At 42.5% G+C, this 24647-nt stretch overlaps 1 protein-coding gene across 1 annotated transcript in view; it reads right to left on the reverse strand.

The window, feature by feature from the left end:
• LOC134965103 (carcinoembryonic antigen-related cell adhesion molecule 1-like) overlaps nt 1-24647 on the reverse strand; it is a 168377-nt gene that overhangs the window by 8175 nt on the left and 135555 nt on the right. The window contains exon 7 of the mRNA XM_063941651.1: nt 11-60. Within this exon, the coding sequence (XP_063797721.1) occupies nt 11-60 (50 nt within the window). The remainder of the gene's footprint in view (nt 1-10; nt 61-24647) is intronic.

The raw sequence follows: 24647 nt of genomic DNA on the forward strand, positions 1-24647 counted from the left end.
TTTCATTTACTTCATCTCTGTTGTTTTGCTTTCTGCTCCCTCTGATTTCACCTGAAGATCCTATAAGAGACACACAAATGGTGTTAGGAAAACAAATGTAACAAAATAGTCACACTACAGTTTTATTGCAGTGCGGTCTGTTAGTGGCTCTATGGACTTTATTAGATACAAATTGACCTTTGCCAAAAAAGTAGTACACTAAGGAGGGAATTAAGGACTAATTCAGACCTGATCATAGAAAAAAAAAAGCACATCTATAGTCAAACGTTTTGACATGCAGGCGGACACCCAGCACAGGGCAAGTCCGCCCTGCATGCCGAGTCCTGCCCCCACTCGCCCCCGCAGACATGCGAAAGCATTGCACATTAGTGATGCTTTCACACCTGCCAAGTAGATCTCTGCCTACGCAGCCTAGCTGTGAAGTCAGATGGCTACCTGCCATGTTTTTGCAGCCTCCACGAACCACCCCGGCAATGGTCCAGACACGCCTCCGTTGTCCGAATGGCGCACCCTCAACTCTGCTGCAATGCTGTCCCAATGCTCCTGTCCGCCTTGTGACCGCCTCTCACTGTGTGCGTAAGTGCAGTGTGGCTTCTGCGCGTGCGCACACTGCACTGGCCTTCAGCCTGCGTATGCTCTAGCGACCAGGTCTGAATTAGGCCCTTAATTAGCTGTGGTAAATTACTGCTGGCTAATTGATCCCTGAGGGCTATCCAATTAGCTCCAAAGCCATCAGGGATTATTTTTCACCTGCCTCAGGGTGTGCCGCGGCCGCGTTAACACATGAATCCGTGAACTTTTCATGAATCCTGTGCATTAACGCCCATTAACCCTTGGTATCGCCTGTTAGTGCAGTGCTTTAACAGGCGTTAACAAAGCTGTCGGGGAATTCAGGAGTTCAATTGAATAGCCCTGGGTGTTAAAGCCTAAGGCTACCTCCCATTTTCACCCATGGTAATTTGCAGGGGATGATTGAATTTCCCCCTAACTGTACCTTGCAGAAATATATCTACATTACAATCTACCATACAGCAATATTCTCTAATTACTGTAAACTCTTTGGCACAGAATGTGTACAAGGGAGAGGAAGTATTTTATAATAGTACCTGGCAGGCCCGGCGCTACCCGCTCAGCGAAGGGATGCAGTGCAGGGAGGCGCTGGGATGGAGAGGTGCTCTCCCTGCTCTGCATCCCTTCCCTGCTGCGCTGTCCTGTCCCCCCTGCTGCTGCTGCCAGCTGCTGTGCCTGTCACTGTATGACAGGTAGCAGCGCTGGCAGCATGAAAAGCCTCCCCCCCATCACCTGTGACAGCGGCTGTGTATGATCAGAGGAGGGGGCGTTTATGTGCGTGTGTGTATGGTGGGGGTGTATGTGTGTGTATATATGTGTGAATTGTGTGTGTGACGTATGTCTGTGTGCGCACGCATTATGGACGCTACTACAGGGGGGCCATTACATGTAAGGACTCTACTACTACAGGAGGGGGGGCATTACATATAACGACGCTACTACTGGAGGGGGCATTACATGTAAGTACGCTACTACTACTGGGGGGGCATTACGTATAAGGATGCTACTACTGGGGGAGGGGGCATTGCGTATAAAGACGCTACTACTGGGGGAGTGGGCATTACGTATAAGGACGCTACTACTCGGGGGCATTACGTATAAGGACGCTACTACTACTGGGGGGGCATTATGTATAAGGACACTACTACTGGGGGGGGCATTACATGTAAGTATGCTACTACTACTGGGGGGGCCATAACATGTAAGGACGCTACTACTACTGGGGGGCCATTACATGTAAGTACGTTACTACTGCTGGGGGGGCATTACGTATAAGGACGCTACTACTGGGGGGGGCATTACATATAACGATGCTACTACTACTGGGAGGGGGCATTACGTATAAGGACGCTACTACTACTGGGGGAACATTACGTATAAGGACGCTACTACTACTACTGGGGGGGCATTACATATAAGGAAGCTACTACTGCTTGGGGGCATTACGTATAAGGACTCTACTATTACTGGGGGGGGGCATTACATATAAGGAAGCTACTACTGCTTGGGGGCATTACGTATAAGGATGCTATTACTACTGGGGGGCATTACATATAAGGACGCTACTATACTGGGGGAAATTACTTATAAGGATGCTTCTGCTACTGGGGGTGCACTACGTATGGTGGGCATTACGTATAAGGACGCTACTACTACTGGGTGGGCTTACGTATACAGACGCTAATATTACTGGGGGGCATTACGTATAAGGAAGCTACTACTACTTGGGGACATTACGTATAAGGATGCTACTACTTCTGGGGGGGCATTACGTATGAGGACGCTACTACTACTACTAGGGGGGGAATTACTTATAAGGACGCTTCTGCTACTGGGGGTGCACTACTTATTAGGATGCTGCTGCTACTACTACTGGGGGGAATTACGTATAAGGACGCTTCTACTACTGGGGGTGCACTACGTATAAGGACGCTACTACTACCGTGGGTGTATTATGTATAAGGATGCTACTACTACTGGGGTGCATTACATATAAGGACGCTACTACTACGGTGGGACATTACGTATAAGATTAATAAGATTGTGCTACTGTGTGGCGTAATTTTAAATGGGGGTACTATTGTGTGGCCATGCCCCTTACTTGTGAGACCACATCCCTTTTCCCGGCGCGCGCTGACCCTTTGTTGAATATGGGAGGGCGCAAATTTATAGTTTGCAGGGGGGCGCCGAACAACCTAGCACCGGCCCTGGTACCTGGTTTCTACATAAGCTAACATAACAGCATCACAGTTTGGTAGTGTAGTACTCGATTGATGAGTGCAGTAGAGCAATACTCACAGCCAGTGTTGGACTGGGGCATGTAGGGACCACCGGGGGAATGCAGTGGTAGGGGCCCATGTTTAGGGGTGTGGTCAGTCTGCAGAGGTGGTGTGGCCTGCCAACTCATTGGTTTGACTAACCATTAGAGAGTGCATAAATATATACAGAAAATTCCCCTTCATAAATTCCCCTTCATAAATATATACAGAAAATTCATCTGCTGCATGCATGATAATGTACCAGATTAATGACAGATTAATAACAGCAAAGCACTGTAGAAAATACACCATAGTCCAGTATAAGGTAACATATGTAAAATGTATAATTCAAGTGCACAGTCTGGAACCTGATCCTTAGAGCAAGAGGTGGGCCCCCAGGCAGTGGGGTCCACTGGTGGTTTCCCCTGTACCTCTATGGGCCAGTCCAAGCCTGCTCACAGCTGATTAAGGGGGAAATACATCAATCCTTTAAGAGAAATAAAGTGGAGAAGTTGCCCATAGCAACCACCTTGTCTGTCTTTTCACATTTTGTGCTAGATAAATGATATCTAGATGCTGATTGCTTGCTTTGTGCAACCTCTCCACTTTATTTCTCAAAGGTTTGATACATCTCCTCTTAAGACTTAAAAATGTAGTATTTATTTATGTTTATTAAATCACATTTTGGGCAGATGCTTACGATTGCCTGGTTTGCAACCTGTATTTGCTATTGTATTATACAGATGTAGCCATGTTCAGCTTTGCTGCATCCCGGCCTGTTGCATGTCGCAACAGGCTGTGACTATTGCAGCCAGAAATCGCTCCATAATTCTTGTGGATGAACTTGTGTGTATATGTATGTGCGTGTCCTCGTCATGGGCACATGCATCGCAGAAAGCTGGGCAAGGCTACATCTGTACTTTTGCCTCATTACCGTATGCCCCCAGTGTTTCACAAGAAGTAAAAAAGGCTCAGAGCAACCCAGGGGTAACCATCATAGAAGGAATATGGCAAAATGCCCCCAGCTGGGAACTATAAGGATCTTAGAAGTCACCAAGGTGTTTAGTGCCCATACAGCAGCAGGGGAATTGAGAGAGCAGGAGAGGCTTAACTATGCCCACATACTGTAATACTGTGATCGTGCCCACTAGTGCACTGGAGCCATAGCCGCGCCACCCACACCCAGGTGCACCCAAAGTCTTGGTGGCTATGCAAATGAGTAAAAATATATTTACCCATCCCTAATGTTGCTATTTCTTGTTAAAAGTGTAGAAGTCAAAAATATTACATAGAGAGAACATACAGAGTCCACACATTATAAGTCGCTATGCTTGTAAATACGCGCAGCGAGCACAGCACTATATGGTAACATACGCATTTACACAGACATGCCACAGAGATAGATTCAACACATATTTCATACAGCACATAATTTGAACATATCAAGCACCAGACATCATAATGTTTTAAATGTATTTAATGGAGCAACGTCATGTATGTGTATTATTGGAACGAAGCAAGATGGACATGTCGTATTTGGTATTAAAGCAACCAGATTAATGTGTATATCAATTTGATGCCTGTTATTAAGTTGTAGCTCATTGCAACAAGTAGATATGATTAAGACTAGTCTGTGCACTCCCCCAAACTACATAGTACATTGCTGATGAGACACACAGAGGTCTCTGTTCTTTTTCCCTGGGTGCTGTTCAAGATGCTGTCTGCCCAGTTCCTGTATTTATTTGCTGAGAGAGAGAGATATATGGAGTGGAAGATGCATTGAGGGAATGGTATTGTATGCTGGCCTGTAACTGTATGTATTTGATTTAGTTTGTATTAACTGCTTACTGTATAAATTGTAACCATGTAACTATATATATATATATATATATATATACTGTACATTGTGATATATTGAATTCATATCCTTTTAATAACAAATATATACATCAATGAGCTTAGGAACTCAGACGTGTGGGTGTATTGTTTTCTCTTAAAGGATGTAGTGTTTTGCGATGTACAGCGCACTTTTATCGTATATGGTAATAAGATGCGCCTGGCGTCCGCAGTATATATTAGAGCGGGCATTTTAAATATTTGTTAGAAAGCAAGTTGGTATTTACAGATGGGGGCTCATCACGGTATCACGGATATCACGGTCTTAATGATGCACTGTACATTACAAACGCGACGCTGTGGTCGATCAGCTAATGGTGGACGCATAGTGATGCTGACAAATCAAATCCGTGTGTTCTGTTGTGTTATCAGTAAGCCGCTGATATGAAAATCATGGGACAGTGTGTTTCTCATAATACAGCATATTTTTATTGCTGCAAAACAAAGTTCAAATAAGTCATATTGTGTTTGATTCAGATTGGATTGTTTATCTGTTAAGTAGATTTAAAAGTACATTTAAAAGCTGCTGCAAAGCCTTGATATAGTTTTTTTTTTTTTTAACTCAGGCCTAAAGTAACTTTGGTGCCAGTGTGGAGTGTGATTTCTTTGTGAAAAGGAAGCCGCACGGTCTGTCCTCCATTTTGGACTAACTACATGGCCTGTCCACCATCTTGTGTAAACCTCATGGATGTGGAAGGGGGAGGAGCAGTGGCCATTTTAGAAAGGCCACTTTCTAAATAGCTGATTTTCAGTGTGCTCAGAACAATCAGTTTCCTTTGTCACATCCTGCACCATTTATGCGTTACCAATGAATTTATTTAACCCATGCCATAGTCAATTACAAATAGTTTCAATTGGGCCTAGTGAGAGTAAATGGTGAGATAAGTGAATTTTTTTTCCTTCTTGTCTGTGAAAAAAAAAAAAAAAAAGAGTTTTGTTTTTTTTCTCTCTTTCTTTTCCTCCAAGACTTGTGGAGGATAGCCATTGAAATGCAAATTAACCTGTGTAACTACTTTTTTTTTTAGTAGTGAACAGCAAATATCTTTGATATGCAAATTAGAGGCAGTGAAGAGGTAAGGTGTCTCATAGGAGGCTAGTAAATGATATATATATATAATATTATTATTATAATTATGTGTATATTTATATCGGTGTATGTTCTGCAAGATAGCTATCCAATCTGAATCATGGCATTTAAATTATAGGTTATTAGTCATTTTAGATCTGTGTGAAATCGGATACATTTGTTGCTATATAGATAATTTTGAATTATTGTGTTGAGGGAATAATTATAAAAACACAAAACGCAGTTCTGGCTGAGTCATAAAGGGTTACACAGAACAAGTGTGGGTTGTGCTTGTGAGCGATTATAGTTTGTATTGCTCACATTTATAGAGGTTGTGTGATTTGTTTTATTGCGGACGCACGTTTTGTACACGTGGCTCGGACAAAGTACAGGGCCGCGCACGCAGCGTAAAAGGCACGCACGGTCGCGTGTTTATGCAAGGTTGCGTAAGAATATGGATGCTAAGTACAAATTACATGATAGTTGTTTAATTAAAGGCGGGATAGTATACATTTAACACAATAGCACATAACTATCTGATTTCAAAAACAGGTTACCTTAAAAATTTAGTTTAAAAACTGTAAGTACCTCTGGGGTAAAGCGGCCGACCTAAGGGAGTAAAAATTTTCTGTACAGAAAAAATAACAAGGTGTATTTGAGTGAGTGAAAGTAGGAGTGAGTTTTTTTGAACCCCGGAATTCAGGATCCCGTGGGTACACCAAGTGAGTGGAGACTTGGTGGCGTGAGGTAGCTGACTCACGTTAATATAGATAGAGATAATACGCAAATCGTGAGGAGATTTGTAGAGGAGCATAATATAGAATTGTGCATTGTGCAGAAGTATAGAAATTGTGAATTGAAGTTTAAAGGTTTTGTATTACGCTCCGGCTGAGGTTTCGCAGCTTGTGATTCGATTCCACTGATCGTAAGGCGGATAGGTAACAAGTACCTATACGCTGTGCGATCGGACCGCATGTTTGTGGGTGCGATACATAGCGCAACTTGATACCCCTTTATGTGCTTTTGCGTAAAATCGCGGTATCATTAGCGCTGTGTAGAGCATACGCAAGCGTGATTTGTGTAAGTCAAAAAAGGAAGTTTTCGCTGTTCTCTCTCAGGAAAATCTTCAACGGTAGATATTCACTGGAAATGGTAAGTTACTCCTAAAACTTCCAGTGAATAGAAGCCAGTTGGGGCCTCACTGGGTACGCGGTGGTCACTATGGAGTGAGTCGTGGTACGTCAGCGTAGAAGGAGCGAGTGAAAGCGTTAGATGTCTTTCACCATCTATTGTGTTGTGCATTTGGGAATTGCGTTTATAGGCAAAAAATCCGCGATGGGATCCAATTGCACAAGCAGTGGGCGTTTGGTAGCTAGGGTTCAGGCTGAACAGTTGGGACCGGGAAGGTCAGAATTGCGGCCGAGAGGGTCAGTGTGACAGGACGGTACCGTACGAAAGCACTCGCCACTTTCGCGTCCCGTTGACTGCACACAGATTGGAAGGTCAAGCCGCACGAGGCCTGACCATATAGGGGATTCCCGCTTACCGTCAGTAACCGCCTGTTACTGACTCCACCCACTGCGCTGTGGGCGGGTTCTCGCTGCCACCACCAAACTCCTAACCTGCCGTGGCGTTTGGAACCACGGTTCTGCTCTGTATGTGCCGACGCACTGCTTTACCACACCTGTGTGGTGTCGACGAATCCCCACTAGCCACTTGCTAGGCCTCTACCGGTAGCTGGCGGAAGGCGGAGCTTGGAGACGCTAGGTACTTCCCTGGACAGCCGGAGGACGGGGCTAGGTTTGGCCTAACCCTGTTGGTCACAAGATGAAGCAGTCTTCTTGAGGCAAAGATGTTTATTTGCTCAATAGTTCTAAAGAGAACCCTTCCCTATTGCTAGGGGCAACAGCATACAATTAGATGTTTCAGCAGAATAAAGATAGTACAACTACAACTCTGGAGGCACGCAGGTCTCCTTTTTATGTCAGTTTTCCACACAGTATCACAGGGGAGTAAGCCCTCCCTGTCTTCTCCAACCAATCAGGTTATTTTACAAAATACCAATAAATTACATTTTACAAGGATATAAGTGCAATAAAACAATATCCTCCTTCCTGTCACCCAGACAACGTTTGGTATCAGATTAACATTCACTATTGATACATTTATCACATATCTTCAAAATACAGATGTTTCTGGTCATTCACATCTCCAGGCAATCCCAGTGTTTAAGATTACAACAGGAATGGCTACAATACAAACAAACAGTCTTCCTTCCTTTATCTTCCATTCAGGGATCGTATATCAAATCCAAGCCCATAAACCCAATGATTAGCATCTCTCTCTAAGGAACTTACACATCAAAAGGTATTGTCCTTCACACCTCTCTGATAGAACAGGGCCATTAGCATGCCACTTCCTATTTCCAGAGGATAAGAGATGCGTATTCAGACATCTATAGTAACTGCATTTTTCCTTTAAATATACACCAAGCCTGTCTTGAATATAAAATAGATACAGTTAAACATGCATTCCTGCAATAGTGCACAGAGCACTACCTATGACATGTTAAAAGTAAAACACACGATTCAACAAACTTTTAAACAGTCCGCAACATGGCGCTGGGCACGAGGGTTAACCCCTTCAGTGCCGCAGACGCCATTACACGTGTGGCTGGCTAGTCTCTCCGGCCACAGTCAGCAAGGTTTATTATGTGTGAGAAATATGGCTCACACACGGAGGCTTTTTGCAATGAATGGGTACGTATGACTGCTAATGATAGGGCATCATTCCCTAAGATGGGCAGCTTTGAACCAGAGGTACTGCAGAATGTAGGTAGTAGAATATGCCTGATCAAATCTAGAAAACAAAGGGTCAGACATACAAATTGTTTAAACCTGTGGCAGCAAGAGGGGTTGGTGAGTTTGATCCTAAGGTATTGCAGGTGGTATGTCTAACCAGGGTCATATAAGACAAGAACGGAAATATAAGAACTGTTTGAACTTGTAGCAACAATAAACAAGTAGGAAGAAAAAGAGAAAGCAAGTACACCGCCATATGTAGATGTGGAAGCAGTTACGGCCAGCATACAAACTATAGAAAATAATAAAAATATGAAAAATATGACTGTAACCTATATATGTACTAATGAATGTTGAAGTTTTATTTAGGAGGAGAAGGCGACCTGATTGGTTTCAGGCATTTCTCATGCACTCAGAGGAGTATCCAACTGGTAAAAGAAGAGCAGTAGCCTGCGGGGGAAGTGGCTGAGACCAGTGGAACTGGTAAGTATGGTATCATTCATGTACATATATATTAAAACCCAAAAATAAAATAAAAATCAAGAAAGTAAAGTCAGAAATGGAGAAAAACCTGTCCGCACATTAGTATTTGCCAGTAGGAAAGCGGACAGAGACAGGGTAACCCCCGGGTATTTCTTTTAGTTACCATATAAGAAGTATTCATTCCTAGTAATGCCCCTAGTCAAGATGAGCTCGGAAATGTTTCTTGGACCATGTACAGACCCTTAATACGGGATGAGAAGGACTGAATGAATACTTCGCATGACCTAGAAGCTTGTTAAATATTTTTTTTGTTGTCTTTTGCAGTAATAGAAAACTCTCCGTCTGGATAAGATCACTTGTAAACACTAATTTGGCAAATGGGAGGTGGCTGTCTCTGTGCTAATGGACGGGCTCAATAAGGCATTGAGGGTCAGGGTGCAGACTTCTTTGCCAAATTGGAAAGGGGTCACAGTAGCTAATCTTAGAGAGTGCACTATTGAACATCACAAGAATATTGCTAGGCGCAGAGAACAACAGGTGGAGAGGTTGAGGATGGTAAGTATACAGGCACATACAGTAAAGACCCATCAGTCCAAACCCCAGATCCCTAATGGTAAGTCAAGGTCAATAATATGTTACACTTGTAGGAAGGAAGGGCATTTTGCCAGAGATTGTAGGAGTAGTAGGACACATAGTCAATATAGACCCCCTAGACAGAAAACACAAGCCACATTATTAAACACATAGACGGGATCAAGGGACATATAGTAAGGAATCACAAGCCTTATAGAAAACACAGATTCGGCTAATGGGAAGAACATAATAAATGCAACATTACTCTTTGACAAAACTTGCTGGGGTTAAGATGGGGCCTCTAAACTTTTGCTTCCTTTTCCTAGCAGAAATGGACCCTGATTAACTTAACAGGAGCTTTGTTAGATATGATATACATATAATGTGCTGCCGCTCAGGAAGTACAAAGTATGTTAGACACCCACGAAGATTATTGTTACATTTCACTGTTCTAGATTCATGTCCATCACAGGTAGAGGAAATTATCTCACAGATACCGGGTTCCCTATGAACTTAGGATGGACAGGATACTGGATTGATGGCTGGGATAGTCCCAATAGTGATAAAACAAACACTGAGGTTTTTTTTAAGGGGAGTAGACCAAGTAGAGAATCACTTCCCGTAGTGCCCAATCCAGTCGTCAAATTTTATTAAAATCTTCTCCACCTCTACAAACTCATCTGTCACCAACCTCTATTCTGTTTCTCCTCAGTTTCCTCTTCATCTTTTGTGTTCACACAGGGTGGTACAATACATGGACCCGATTACAGTTCAAACACTACTTGCCTAATTGGTCCTTCAGAGTTCTGCCCGAACCCAGTATATCTCACCAGCACAATAACACCAGTATTACTGCAGTGTGCCTTGTCACGCACAAAGGGTGAAGGAAGGATAAGAATACTGGTGAAGGGAAATTTTGTATAGACACTGATATGCCTGTTGGTGAATGGCAATCCTGACATTTTCTTTTTCATTTTCTCCTTCTTTCTCTCTAGAGATGTTTTGTTTTCTTTTTCTTTTTTTGAGTTATGATAAATGGATATGTAAGATATGTTCCTGCGCTCACTGACTGCTGCCAACCCTGGTATTCTCCGGGTGTGTCACCTAACACACCATGAACATATACACAAAGAAAATTTGGAAAAAACCTCAGGTGGCGCAGGCCATAAAAGGTAGACAAATGTATTACCCGTGTGGGTTATAGTCCAAAACTCTTGAAACAGGAAAGTCCTTTGTAAGTCCACTTCCAGGGAGATGTTTATGCAAAAAAACAAACAGAAAACAGAGGTTCAGAATGTATCCTGTTGGAACACAAAAGGTCGAAGTGGGAGACAACCCAGACTCTTTCGGCTAAGCAATATCCAAGGCGTGTGATTTTATCCGTAAGGTTCACCTCAGTGGTTCATATGGTGTGTCGCTTACGTGTGTGCTTACATAGCATATAAAGGTATCTTTAGCCTTCTACGATGATTCTTTATCCAACAAGGTTCTTATGTGGGTGTATTTCCCAAGAGGTTTTTATGCAGAAAAGCACAAATAAGGTACAGATATTCAGTATACTGCTTATGTGAACACAACAGGCAGGGGCCAACCCAAAATCCTTAAGCTAATTATTTAGAGTGTATGCTTCTATCCGTAAGGTTCACCTCACTGGTTCATTTGGAGTGCTGCTTACATGTGTAGAAAAACAAGAAATGTTGCAGTGCACATAGATTGGGCAAAGATTTTTTATTTATTTTTATTACTATTTCATTAAAAGTAATTAAAAACAACATTCAAAAATCAATAACCACCGGCCGGTGAATTTTAATGGCTAACGTGTTAAACTAAAAAGACATATGACACAGTCTACTCTCTGCAGAGCATACAATTCCTATACTTATTTGGTAAAATCGCTTAGATATAAATAGCACACTATGTCCGATTTAATACAGCCACAGAGAATCACTCCCACCTAAAATATCTGTCTAAATAAACAAGAAAATGTATAGAGGCTCAATCAGGAATTGATGTCACTATATCACTGTAAGAATGTAACAATGTGGCACTCTAAACAACTTTTCTTGTAGCTAATAAGTAGCAGTAACACCTCTCATGTGTAACTTAACAACTGCACTGTGTTAATCAGTCCGTTTTGACAATGGCAGTCCATTCAGTAATTAGTAATACTGTGTCACTATGGATTTAAATAACAACGAGACATAATGCACACTGATTCATGCAGCTGGTGAACGTCACTGATAGCCATAGTTATATGATTCAATAACTGCAAGATATAGAACAGTCCGTTCAGCAATTAAAATCCATTTGTATTGAATATAATAAATAGATTCTTTGAATCGTCTGACCAGACAAAATTGTTATTCTCACCGCTCCTTCCAGCAATATAATAGCAAAGGACTCCTCCCGGCTGCTGGTGCTTTTAACCTTGAAGAGCAGTCATCTCTGGAGGATAAAGTCCGTGTGTAAATATAAAGCGGCCGGAACTGCGGCTTGCGGTGAGTGTTTCCAATAGCAGTGGTATGGATGAAAGTACCGTGAGTCCTTTAACGTGTTTCCCCGCCTCCCTCCGGGTTCAGCGGCTTCATCAGAAATAAACTCACTGCTCCCTTTGCTCTAATTAAACCTCGCGGCTAAATACCACGATGACGTCACCCCGCCGTTCTGGTTTTCTTTGGCGTGTCAAGCCTCTCTCTGGCTATGAACTGCATAGCGGTCTCGGAATGTGTAGCAGCGGCTTTATTTGTCACACCTGTATTAATTATACTAATATCCACAAGTTGTTGTTCTATATAAAACCAGTGTGAGATAAGAATTTTAACAAATAAATAATATATAAATACAATCCCATCGATGCCGTTAATAAACTGCTTAATAAGAGCACATAGGAGTCTTACTTAGACATAGGATAAATAATAATATTTTAACAATGAATAAACAAGAAGTTGTTATTAATAAACAAAAATCTTAACTTAATTTTCTCCCCTCCGGGAGACATGTCATCTCAGCATAAGGGAAAGGGATAGACACTCCTTCGTGTGTTTCATATCCCTTATTGAACTTATAAAGGCAAACATAACTAAAACTAATGTGCATAATCAGAGAATTTCAGATAAAATCATTACACAAAGATGATTTTCATTATTCCTATAAATAAACACAAAAGAACTAAGTTTATACCCATCTTATTAATTAACTCTGTATGTTCTTTAATACTTTCAATGATTCGATGAAAAACCTCATTGTCAATTATAGAGGAGTTTCGATGAGATAAAACACTCACAAATAAATGAGCTAATCGCTAATGACAAAAAAATCAAAATAAAGATCAAATAAAAATAAAGATGATACTAAAACAAAAAAACATATTCACAAAGAGAAAATAGAAGAAAACATAGAGAAGGCACACATATGCATCTTCATCATACCATCAAAGCGTGTACATATCCATGTCCATGCATTGATAACATATCAAGTAAATGTATATATACATATATGCATGCACAACGTGCATACATATAAACATACACACAGATTAACCATACGATCCTGATATAAGGACAGCCTGAGGAAGAAATGAAGAGTTTCCGAGATTTGGCATTAAACGAGTTGAAGGAATAGAGGGGGATGGCACCTGAGGATATTGAAAGATACCTTTATATGGAAGTACCTCGCCATTTGAAGTAAGCGCTCATGTGAGCATTCTTTTTGGAATTACGAGTGTATAAATGCACATGGTCCTAAGTTTGCCCATATCACCGGTAGAAGGATAGATACCTTTATATGTTTCATTTCCATCTATCCTATGTAAGCACACATGTAAGCGGCACTCCAAATGAACCACTGAGGTGAACCTTACGGATAGAAGCATACACTCTGAATAATTAGCCTAAGGATTTTGGATTGGCCCCTGCCTGTTGTGTTCACATAAGCAGTATACTAACATACATAGTAACACATAGTAACATAGTATCTAAGGTTGAAAAAAGACAATTGTCCATCGAGTTCAACCTATTTGTGGTCTCCTATGCACGATTACTTTGTATAAAATTTTGACTGAAGTTGATGACTGCCGTTACGTTTTACCCCTCTTTTTTATAATAACCATAGTGCGTGACTATGCCCCGTAACCCTGGATATCCTTATCCATTAGGACTTTATCTAACCCATTCTTAAAGGTGTTGACTGAGTTGGCCATTACAACTCCCTCAGGCAGGGAATTCCAAACACGCATCGTCCTTACAGTAAAAAAACCTTTACGCCGTATTGTGCAGAATCTCCTCTCCTCTAACCTGTGCGAGTGTCCACGAGTTCTCTGTGTTGATCTAACCAAAAACAGGTCCTGCGCAAGATCTGTATATTGTCCCCTTATATATTTGTAAATGTTGATCATGTCCCCTCTTAATCTCCTCTTTTCCAGTGTAAACATGCCTAGTCTTGCAAGCTTTTCCTCGTATTCCAGAGTCTCCATACCCTTAATTAGTTTGGTCGCCCGCCTTTGAACCTTTTCTAGCTCCAGGATATCCTTTTTGTAGTAAGGTTGCCTAGAACTGTACACAGTATTCAAGGTGTGGCCTCACAAGTGATTTATATAACGGGAGTATAATACTCTCGTCCCTATCATCAATTCCCCATTTTATGCATGCTAATATCTTATTAGCCTTCTTTGCTGCTGTCCTACTTTGGGTACTACTGCTTAGTTTGCTATCTATGAGGACACCTAAGTCCTTTTCCAGTACAGAATCCCCTAATTTTACCCCATTTAGTAGGTAGGTGTTATTTTTGTTCTTGTTACCACAACTGTTACTGTTACCATTACTGAATATCTGTACCTTATTTGTGCTTTTTCTGCATAAAAACCTCTTTGGAAATACACCCACATAAGAACCTTGCTGGATAAAGAATCATCGTAGAAGGCTAAAGACACCTTTATATGCTTCATCTATATCTGTCCTATGTAAGCACACACGTAAGCGACACACCATATGAACTACTAAGGTGAACCTTACGGATAAAATCACACGCCTTGGATATTGCTTAGCCGAAAGAGTCTGGGTTGTCCCCCACTTCGACCTTTTGTGTTCCTACAGGATACATTCTGAACCTCTGTTTTCTGTTTTTTTTTTTGCATAAACATCTCCCTGGAAGTGGACTTACAAAGGACTTTCCTATTTTAAGAGTTTTGGACTATAACCCACACGGGTAATACGTTTGTCTACCTTTTATGGCCTGTGCCACCTGAGGTTTTTTCCAAATTTTCTTTGTGTTTTTTTGAGTTATGCTCATGGTACTCTACATTGCAAACACACAACAGTTACATTAAGATACAAATTTGTGTTCCCTACAGGAAAAGGAGGTCTGGAAGTCGAAGGGGTATGGTAAGGAGTCCCCAGGATTCTGGAGAGATGGACACGGTAAGCCAGTGGCCCCCAGAGCATGTCTCCCAAGCCTAGCTGAGGCGGCATATGGTCTGACTCACCTAGGGTAAGGAAGGTATGTGCAAGCTGGTAAGAGCCTACTGGAGTGCACCAGAGTTTTCTTCTCATGCAGGTGAGAAAGCAATGACCTGTCTTACTTGCTTGAGGAAGAATATTGGTAAGGCAATACCAACAGAGCCATCCCATATCCCTCCTGCAGACGGACCTTTTCAGGTAATACAAATCGACTTCGTGCAGTTAACACCCTTTAGGAATTATTGTTATGTATTGGTGTGCACTTATTTTTTCTCAAACTGGGTAGAGGCATTTCCTGCTGCCACGGATGCTGCTGTGTTTACCGCAAAGAAAAATTGCGCAGAAATTTGTGTGTAGATAATGGTACCCCTAGAAGTAGGAGCAAAGCTTGGAATTGGACTATTGTGATCATAGATACTGCCACTAGTATTATGTAGCATCGGAACCACTCCCAGATCTTCACTTAATGAATCACCCTCTTCGAAATTTGTATTTGTTTTTTGTCTTTTTTTGTTGTTTTTGGAAGACAATCTCATGTCATGATTGATCAGCACAATGATCAGAAATACACCAATGAGGTGACAGTACAGTACCTTATTGAGATGAGCCAGCATTTGAGAACTTGACAAAAGAACTTGAAACTGTTGATTCCTGGTATGCCAAATACTAACTGTCTTGATTGTGAACCAAGAGACTGTATGATTGTTCAGACGCTCAGGTTGCCTAATAGACAGGTGGGAAGGACCATACCAGTGGGGTAATTCCAAGTTGATCGCAGCAGGATTTTTGTTAGCAATTGGGCAAAACCATGTGCACTGCAGGGGAGGCAGATATAACATGTGCAGAGAGAGTTAGATTTGGGTGGGGGTGTGTTCAATCTGCAATCTAATTTGCAGTGTAAAAATAAAGCAGCCAGTATTTACCCTGCACAGAAATAAAATAACCCACCCAAATCTAACTCTTTCTGCACATGTTATATCTGCCTCCCCTGCAGTGCACATGGTTTTGCCCAATTGCTATGAAAAATCCTGCTGCGATCAACTTGGAATTACCCCCCAAGTTTTGATGACAGCACTATCCCAGTGAAAGTAGCCGAGAGAGAGACTTGGGTCCATGATTCCCATTGCAGGAAAGTCGGTAGTCCGGAAGGAACTCGTAAATGGAGTGAGATCGCAAAAGTATCACCAGAGAGTCTGTTCCGTGAAGACTGAGAGGCGGCATTGTTGAACTTTACCTGAGCATATTAAAGTATTACAGAAAGACCAATCGTTGTAATTGATTTGCTATGAACAAGAGTTGTTTTGTTCTATTTCTCTTTTCTCTCTGTCCCGCTGACAAACATTTTTTTTCAGGACATTCTATTTTTGTGAGGATTTTTTTATGAGGAGTCGAGTGTGGGACTGGAACTGGTTCTGGAGGAAGGGGTGATTTCCTTATAGGATCCCAGGATTAGCCGATCAGTTTGTTAAAGCCAGAGAAAAATCAAAGGTCTAGTAGTTACGGAGTTCGGAGGTAACGTGATAGGCTATTGTCTGGGGAATACTGTATTTTGTAGCTATTGTGACCCCATATTTGAAGATAAGAGCATCCAGAGATGTCAGTCTAGCAATAAGGCAGCATTTGATAGACATCTCTTGAGTGATTACCACTCACTAGTGGGTAAGGTCTTAAACCAAACGGAATGTTGGATGTGCTCACAGGTACCTCTAAGACGAAAAAATGCAGGATTAGTGCCATATTTTTTTTTTAGAGTAAGCTGAGGTACTTGAAATACACGGAAGGGGGAGGGGACCGGTGGACAAAGAATATAATATAACTAGACCCCCTAGCCTTAAGATCCACCAGTACCATAGATAAATCCTTGGTATGTTTAAATCTCACCAATTTCAGGAAATTGGGAGGTAATCAGGAACAATCAGACAATGGCTATTCACACATAGTAGATAAAGAGCTCATTAATATATGCTGAAGAAAGGTTTATGAGTGGCTCTCCCCGAACTCCGAAGGTTTATGTTATTTAGGAAGGACACTACTTATAACCTTTGATCAATGATTAAACAGACCTAGAATACATTCCAGAAATGGAAACAATGTTCAGAAAATGATAGGAATATGTAAATCATGAGAATTTTATGTCACTTTCACGATTTGTTTGTGTCTTCTTCATCTACCCAGCAGAACCTCAATTGACAGCAAAGTTTGGGTGGTGGCAAGCTGCGCTCAACTCTTTAAAGGTATTGTATACAAAGTAGCTGCTATTGGAAATATGGGGTTGTTAGGGGTACTCCTTCCCCAAAACAGTATATGTACTATGAAAAAGAGAAAAAAAATTCCAGCGCTTCACTTTGTATAAACCTAATAAAAACTTTTATAGACAGATCTTTATAAATATATTCTGTTTATTGTTAACACAAATTATAAGCACTTTGACAGATAAAAATAGTATTTATAAAATGTTTTTCCACTTATAAGCACTTTGACAGATAAAAAATAGTGTTCTAAAATGTTTTTCCACTTGTGATCACAAGAATGTATTTACTTGTAAGAGTATTTGGTGCAAATTTAAACATATATGGACATTACACATACACATACACAAACAAACATTAAAACATATATATTTTAACATAAATATTTGTGGTAACTGTTTCTAATTCGGAGGGAGTTGACACACTTTGTAGCGGTTTACTCTACTCCCCTGTGTTCTGTATTATTTCCTCTTTTAAAATGTCACTTTGTGTCGGTTTGATTTGGTATCATACAAAGTTGCAGTCTATTGATATGCGGGTTCAGATGATGTGTCCCGCATTAGTCAAATGACAGATCAAAGTTGCTGCTCCGCAAATGCAAATGATTTTAGTCTGCCGGCAGACTTAGACGTTCGCTTACCGCGTCGTCCTCCTCCTTGGTCCTGGGCTCCCCGTTTACGGTGTCCGGCGTTCGGTGAGGACTTGCGGGCTCAGCGGTGGTCCGTGCTCTCTCTGTCACAGCCAGAGAGAGGCAGCGTGCTGCGCCGGGGAAGAGGAGGAACTGAGAGTGCACAGAAGGCGAAACGCGTAGATCGTAGAGAGCACGGACCACCGCTGAGCCCGCAAGTCCTCACCGAACGCCGGACACCGTAAACGGGGAGCCCAGGACCAAGGAGGAGGACGACGCGGTAAGCGAACGTCTAAGTCTGCCGGCAGACTAAAATCATTTGCATTTGCGGAGCAGCAACTTTGATCTGTCATTTGACTAATGCGGGACACATCATCTGAACCCGCATATCAATAGACTGCAACTTTGTATGATACCAAATCAAACCGACACAAAGTGACATTTTAAAAGAGGAAATAATACAGAACACAGGGGAGTAGAGTAAACCGCTACAAAGTGTGTCAACTCCCTCCGAATTAGAAACAGTTACCACAAATATTTATGTTAAAATATATGTTTTAATGTTTGTTTGTGTATGTGTATGTGTAATGTCCATATATGTTTAAATTTGCACCAAATACTCTTACAAGTAAATACATTCTTGTGATCACAAGTGGAAAAACATTTTAGAACACTATTTTTTATCTGTCAAAGTGCTTATAAGTGGAAAAACATTGTATAAATACTATTTTTATCTGTCAAAGTGCTTATAATTTGTGTTAACAATAAACAGAATATATTTATAAAGATCTGTCTATAAAAGTTTTTATTAGGTTTATACAAAGTGAAGCGCTGGAAATTTTTTTCTCTTTTTCATAGAACCTCAATTGAATCCGAACATCAGTGTACAAAGATGTAGGTACATGTATGTGTGAAATGTTCGTCCAACTCAGACATTATAGGCCAAAGCACTGTCCCAGCATACTCTATAGGTTGAATGTTGTCCCACAGCCAACGAGTGGTCCCGTGACCACTGAGTGCATATAGAGGATGTCTCGTCCTCCTCCCTGTCTTCCCCAAATATAGTCAAATGTCTGATTTGTGAAATGAATACATACGTGTGTCTAGGTCACCGATTATTGTCTGAAATATTTTTTCTTATGTTATTAATTGATGGCAATTATTGTGTACTGCCAAAGGGTGGACTGTCGAAGTAAAAAATATTACATAGAGAGAACATACAAACGCCACACATATGAGTCGCTATGCTTGCAAATACGTGCAGCGAGCACAGCAATATATGGTAACATACGCATTTACACAGACATGCCACAGAGACAGATTTGACACATATTTCATACAGCACATAATTTGAACATAACAAGCACCAGACTGTATTTAATGGAGTAACGTCATGTATGTGTATTATTGGAACGAAGCAAGATGGACATGTCGTATTTGGTATTAAAGCAACCAGATTAATGTGTATATCAATTTGATGCCTGTTATTAAGTTGTAGCTCATTGCAACAAGTAGATATGATTAAATGTATGAAAGCTAAAGTCACTCTTATTAGAATAATGGACATTCCAAGCATGTGATGGACAGGAAACTCTGGCCAGCCCTTTTGATGTCTTCAAGGCTGAACCATGTTTGCATATGAACCGATCAGTGACTCATCATGAATGAGAAAGATCCCTCCTCTAGACTAGTCTGTGCACTCCCCCACACTACATAGTACATTGCTGATGAGACACACAGAGGTCTCTGTTCTTTTTCCCTGGGTGCTGTTCGAGATGCTGTCTGCCCAGTTCCTGTATTTATTTGCTGAGAGAGAGAGATATGGAGTGGAAGATGCATTGAGGGAATGGTATTGTATGCTGGCCTGTAACTGTATGTATTTTATTTAGTTTGTATTAACTGCTTACTGTATAAATTGAACCATGTAACTATATATACTGTACATTGTGATATATTGAGTACATATCCTTTTAATAACAAATATATACATCAATGAGCTTTGGAACTCAGACAATGTGTGGGTGTATTGTTTTCTCCTAAGGGATGTAGTGTTTTGCGATGTACAGCGCACTTTTATCGTATATGGTAATAAGATGCGCCTGGCGTCCGCAGTATATATTAGAGCGGGCATTTTAAGTATTTGTTAGAAAGCAAGTTGGTATTTACAAAAGTAACCAGGGAAAGGAACACATTAGGCATACACTAAAGAATTAAATCTAAAGAGCCAGCAAATGGGGAGAGGCAGTGCCAGATTAAGGTCCAAATGAGCCTGGAGCTGAAAGTTAGGAAGGGCCTATTGCGTGCTGCCACAAGGGGGTGTGACCAGTGTTGCGGGGTGGGGGTGTGGGAGGACTAATAGTAAGTCATATAAAACAGCAGAGGACAGATAGGGTACTACATGGGGCAGATATTAGGAAAGTCCAGGTAAAGGTAAATATGGGGCAGATGATGAGAGGTCAGACATCAGGCAAGGCAGCAGATCTGAAACAAGGTATGAAAGAATGACACGTAACCTATGGGCAGGGGCGTAACTTCCCCTTGGCCAGGATGGCACTTGCCAGGGGCGCCGTTCAGCCGTGCCACCTGTGGCAAAGGGATAGAGCTCTACAGTCTGGAAAGGCTCAGTGGCAATCAGTGTGGGACTGACCAATTAGACGGCGAGGGGAGGTTACTGAAATTGTGCACTCCCGAGTCCCGACCCTGCTACAGTATAAAACGCCCCTAAACTGCTGCTCCACTGCGTCCCTCCTAGCTCTGCCCCTTTGAAATAATGAATCCCTGCCCCCGGTAGGTGGAGTTCTCCAGGCCTATGCTCACCACTGCTGTACAGTATGTGCCCGTTGTAGTGGCAGCACTGGGAACATCAGTGGAGGTGCCTGCCACGAATCACACAACGGGCAAGGAGATGGCTGGAGACAGCTGCACAGCCATACCTTGCAAGTTCAGGAGAGCTGTTGAATTTCAGTGCCTCGATTCAGAGCCTGCCCCCTACTGACATCATGGTGAGCCCAAGCAGTCCATGACAGTTAGTGTGGAGGTGGGGGGATTTATGTATGTGTGCTATCAGTGGCCCTCATTCCGAGTTGTTCGCTCGCAAGGCGATTTTAGCAGTATTGCACACGCTAAGCCGCCGCCTACTGGGAGTGAATCTTAGCATAGTAAAATTGCGAACGATGTATTCGCAATATTGCGATTACACACCTCGTAGCAGTTTCAGAGTAGCTTCAGACTTACTCGGCATCTGCGATCAGTTCAGTGCTTGTCGTTCCTGGTTTGACGTCACAAACACACCCAGCGTTCGCCCAGACACTCCCCCGTTCCTCCGGCCACTCCTGCGTTTTTCCCGGAAACGGTAGCGTTTTTTCCCACACGCCCATAAAACGGCCTGTTTCCGCCCAGTAACACCCATTTCCTGTCAATCACATTACGATCGCCGGAGCGAAGAAAAAGCCGTGAGTAAAAATCCTATCTTCATAGCAAATTTACTTGGCGCAGTCGCAGTGCGGACATTGCGCATGCGCACTAAGCGGAAAATCGCTGCGATGCGATGAAATTTACCGAGTGAACAACTCGGAATGAGGGCCAGTGTGTGTGTGAGTGGGGAGGGGGGAGGATGTGTGTGAGGGAGCTGTCAGTGTCGGTGGGGAGGGGAGCAGGGGGGAGTTGTCAGTGTGTGGGAGTGATGAGAGCTGTCAGTACAGGCGGATATGAGTGTGTGTACTAGATTTAGGAGTGTGTGTTTGTGAGAGTTTTCAGTTGGAGGATTAGTGTTCATACAGTAATTAAGTGTTTTGATATGGAGAACTACATCTCCCAGCATATATAGTGTGTTGGAGATGCTAATAAGCTTTATTTAAAAGTTTAAAAAACATATTGCTTTTATGACTGGAATGGTTAAAAAGGGAGTGCTATAAATCATGTTACCAGTGAATGATCGCAGTTTGAGCTGTTACATTTTACTGAACCACCCCCAAGTATAAATGCACCCACCTACATCATCCTGGGTAATGATTGGCAGAGGGATATAGTTACAGCTGTTCTATCAATAGTGGGCTGTTGAATGCAGTCAGCAAGAATATTTCACCTATCCCTCCACACTCACTATCTGTCCTCAGGATACGTTTACCATCCCGGCAGACGGGATACCGGCGGTCATTTGACCGACGCCGGGATCCCGACACCACTTGGGAGACCGGCACCGGAACACCGACAGCCAACATCCCGAAGGTGAGTATTGGGGGGAGGGTTAGGACCGGAGGAGGGGGTGTTAGGGAAGACACTAGGAGGGTGGGTTAGCCCTAGCTACCACCCCATGAGGGTTAGTCCCCACGGAGGGTTAGTATTAGGATAGGGGATGGATGAGGGTAGAAATAATCACCCCCTCCGAAGTCGGGATTTTCAATGTCTGGATGGTGCGGTCGGTCATGTGACCACTGGCATCCTGACCGCCGGGATGACATACCCAACCCCCTTTACTTTTTCAGGCATTTCTATCTCTCCTCTCTCTATGGTGTTCCAATTGCCCACTTTCCCTTGTACTTTACTCTCTCTCTCCTTCGTCTAGACTCTAGAACATCAGTGTCTGTTGTCCACTTTACCCTTATTTTTTCCAGTGTTTCTCTCTCTCTGATGTAATGAGGATGTATGGTATAGAGGGATCAGTAATGCATTGTACTGTATAGAGGGGTCGGTGATGTATGCAGGGTATGGAGAGGTCAATGATGAAGTGTAGGGTATAGATGGGTCAGTGATGTATGTAGGGTATAGAGAGGACAGTGATGTAGTGTAGGGTATAGATAGGTCAGTGATGTAGTGTAGGGTATAGAGAGGTCAGTGATGTAGTATAGAGAGGTCAGTGATGTAGTGTAGGGTATAGAGAGGTCAGTGATGTAGTGTAGGGTATAGAGAGGTCAGTGATGTAGTGTAGGTTATAGATGGGTCAGTGTTGTATTAGCAGGTATATAGAGGTCAGTAATGTATTGTACTGTATAGAGGGGTCAGTAATGTAGTAACTGGTATAGAAAGGTCAGTGATGTAGTGTAGGGTAAAGAGGAGTCAGTTATGTAGTGTGGGGTAAAGAGGGGTCAGTGAAGATACTAAGCTCAAGTACTTAGTACACTTCTTGAATTAAGACACAAAATGCAAGAAAAAGTATGCAATATGGGTAAAAATAAGAATTTACTTACCGATAATTCTATTTCTCATAGTCCGTAGTGGATGCTGGGGACTCCGTAAGGACCATGGGGAATAGCGGCTCCGCAGGAGACTGGGCACATCTAAAGAAAGCTTTAGGACTAACTGGTGTGCACTGGCTCCTCCCCCTATGACCCTCCTCCAAGCCTCAGTTAGGATACTGTGCCCGGACGAGCGTACACAATAAGGAAGGATTTTGAATCCCGGGTAAGACTCATACCAGCCACACCAATCACACCGTATAACCTGTGATCTGAACCCAGTTAACAGCATGATAACAGAGGAGCCTCTGAAAGATGGCTCACAACAATAATAACCCGATTTTTGTAACAATAACTATGTACAAGTATTGCAGACAATCCGCACTTGGGATGGGCGCCCAGCATCCACTACGGACTATGAGAAATAGAATTATCGGTAAGTAAATTCTTATTTTCTCTAACGTCCTAAGTGGATGCTGGGGACTCCGTAAGGACCATGGGGATTATACCAAAGCTCCCAAACGGGCGGGAGAGTGCGGATGACTCTGCAGCACCAAATGAGAGAACTCCAGGTCCTCCTCAGCCAGGATATCAATTTTGTAGAATAAAAAACGTATTTGCTCCTGACCAAGTAGCTGCTCGGCAAAGTTGTAAAGCCGAGACCCCTCGGGCAGCCGCCCAAGATGAGCCCACCTTCCTTGTGGAGTGGGCATTTACAGATTTTTGGCTGTGGCAGGCCTGCCACAGAATGTGCAAGCTGAATTGTACTACAAATCCAACGAGCAATAGTCTGCTTAGAAGCAGGAGCACCCAGCTTGTTGGGTGCACACAGGATAAACAGCGAGTCAGATTTCCTGACTCCAGCCGTCCTGGAAACATATATTTTCAGGGCACTGACAACGTCTAGCAACTTGGAGGCCTCCAAGTCCCTAGTAGCCGCAGGCACCACCAATAGGTTGGTTCAGGTGAGACGCTGAAACCACCTTGGGGAGAAACTGAGCACGAGTCCTCAATTCCGCCCTGTCCGAATGGAACATCAGATAAGGGCTTTTTCAGGATAAAGCCGCCAATTCTGACATGCGCCTGGCCCAGGCCAGGGCCAACAGCATGACCACTTTCCATGTGAGATATTTTAACTCCACAGATTTAAGTGGTTCAAACCAATGTGACTTTTGGAACCCAAAACTACATTGAGATCCCAAAGTGCCACTGGAGGCACAAAAGGAGGCTGTATATGCATTACCCCTTTTACAAACGTCTGAACTTCAGGGACTGAAGCTAGTTCTTTTTGGAAGAAAATTGACAGGGCCGAAATTTGAACCTTAATGGACCCCAATTTCAGGCCCATAGACACTCCTGTTTGCAGGAAATGTAGGAATCGACCCAGTTGAATTTCCTCCGTCGGGCCTTACTGGCCTCGCACCACGCAACATATTTTCGCCAATTGCGGTGATAATGTTTTTGCGGTTACATCCTTCCTGGCTTTGATCAGGATA

This window comes from Pseudophryne corroboree, chromosome 10 (assembly GCF_028390025.1).
Source record: "Pseudophryne corroboree isolate aPseCor3 chromosome 10, aPseCor3.hap2, whole genome shotgun sequence".
NCBI classification, from domain to species: domain Eukaryota; kingdom Metazoa; phylum Chordata; class Amphibia; order Anura; family Myobatrachidae; genus Pseudophryne; species Pseudophryne corroboree.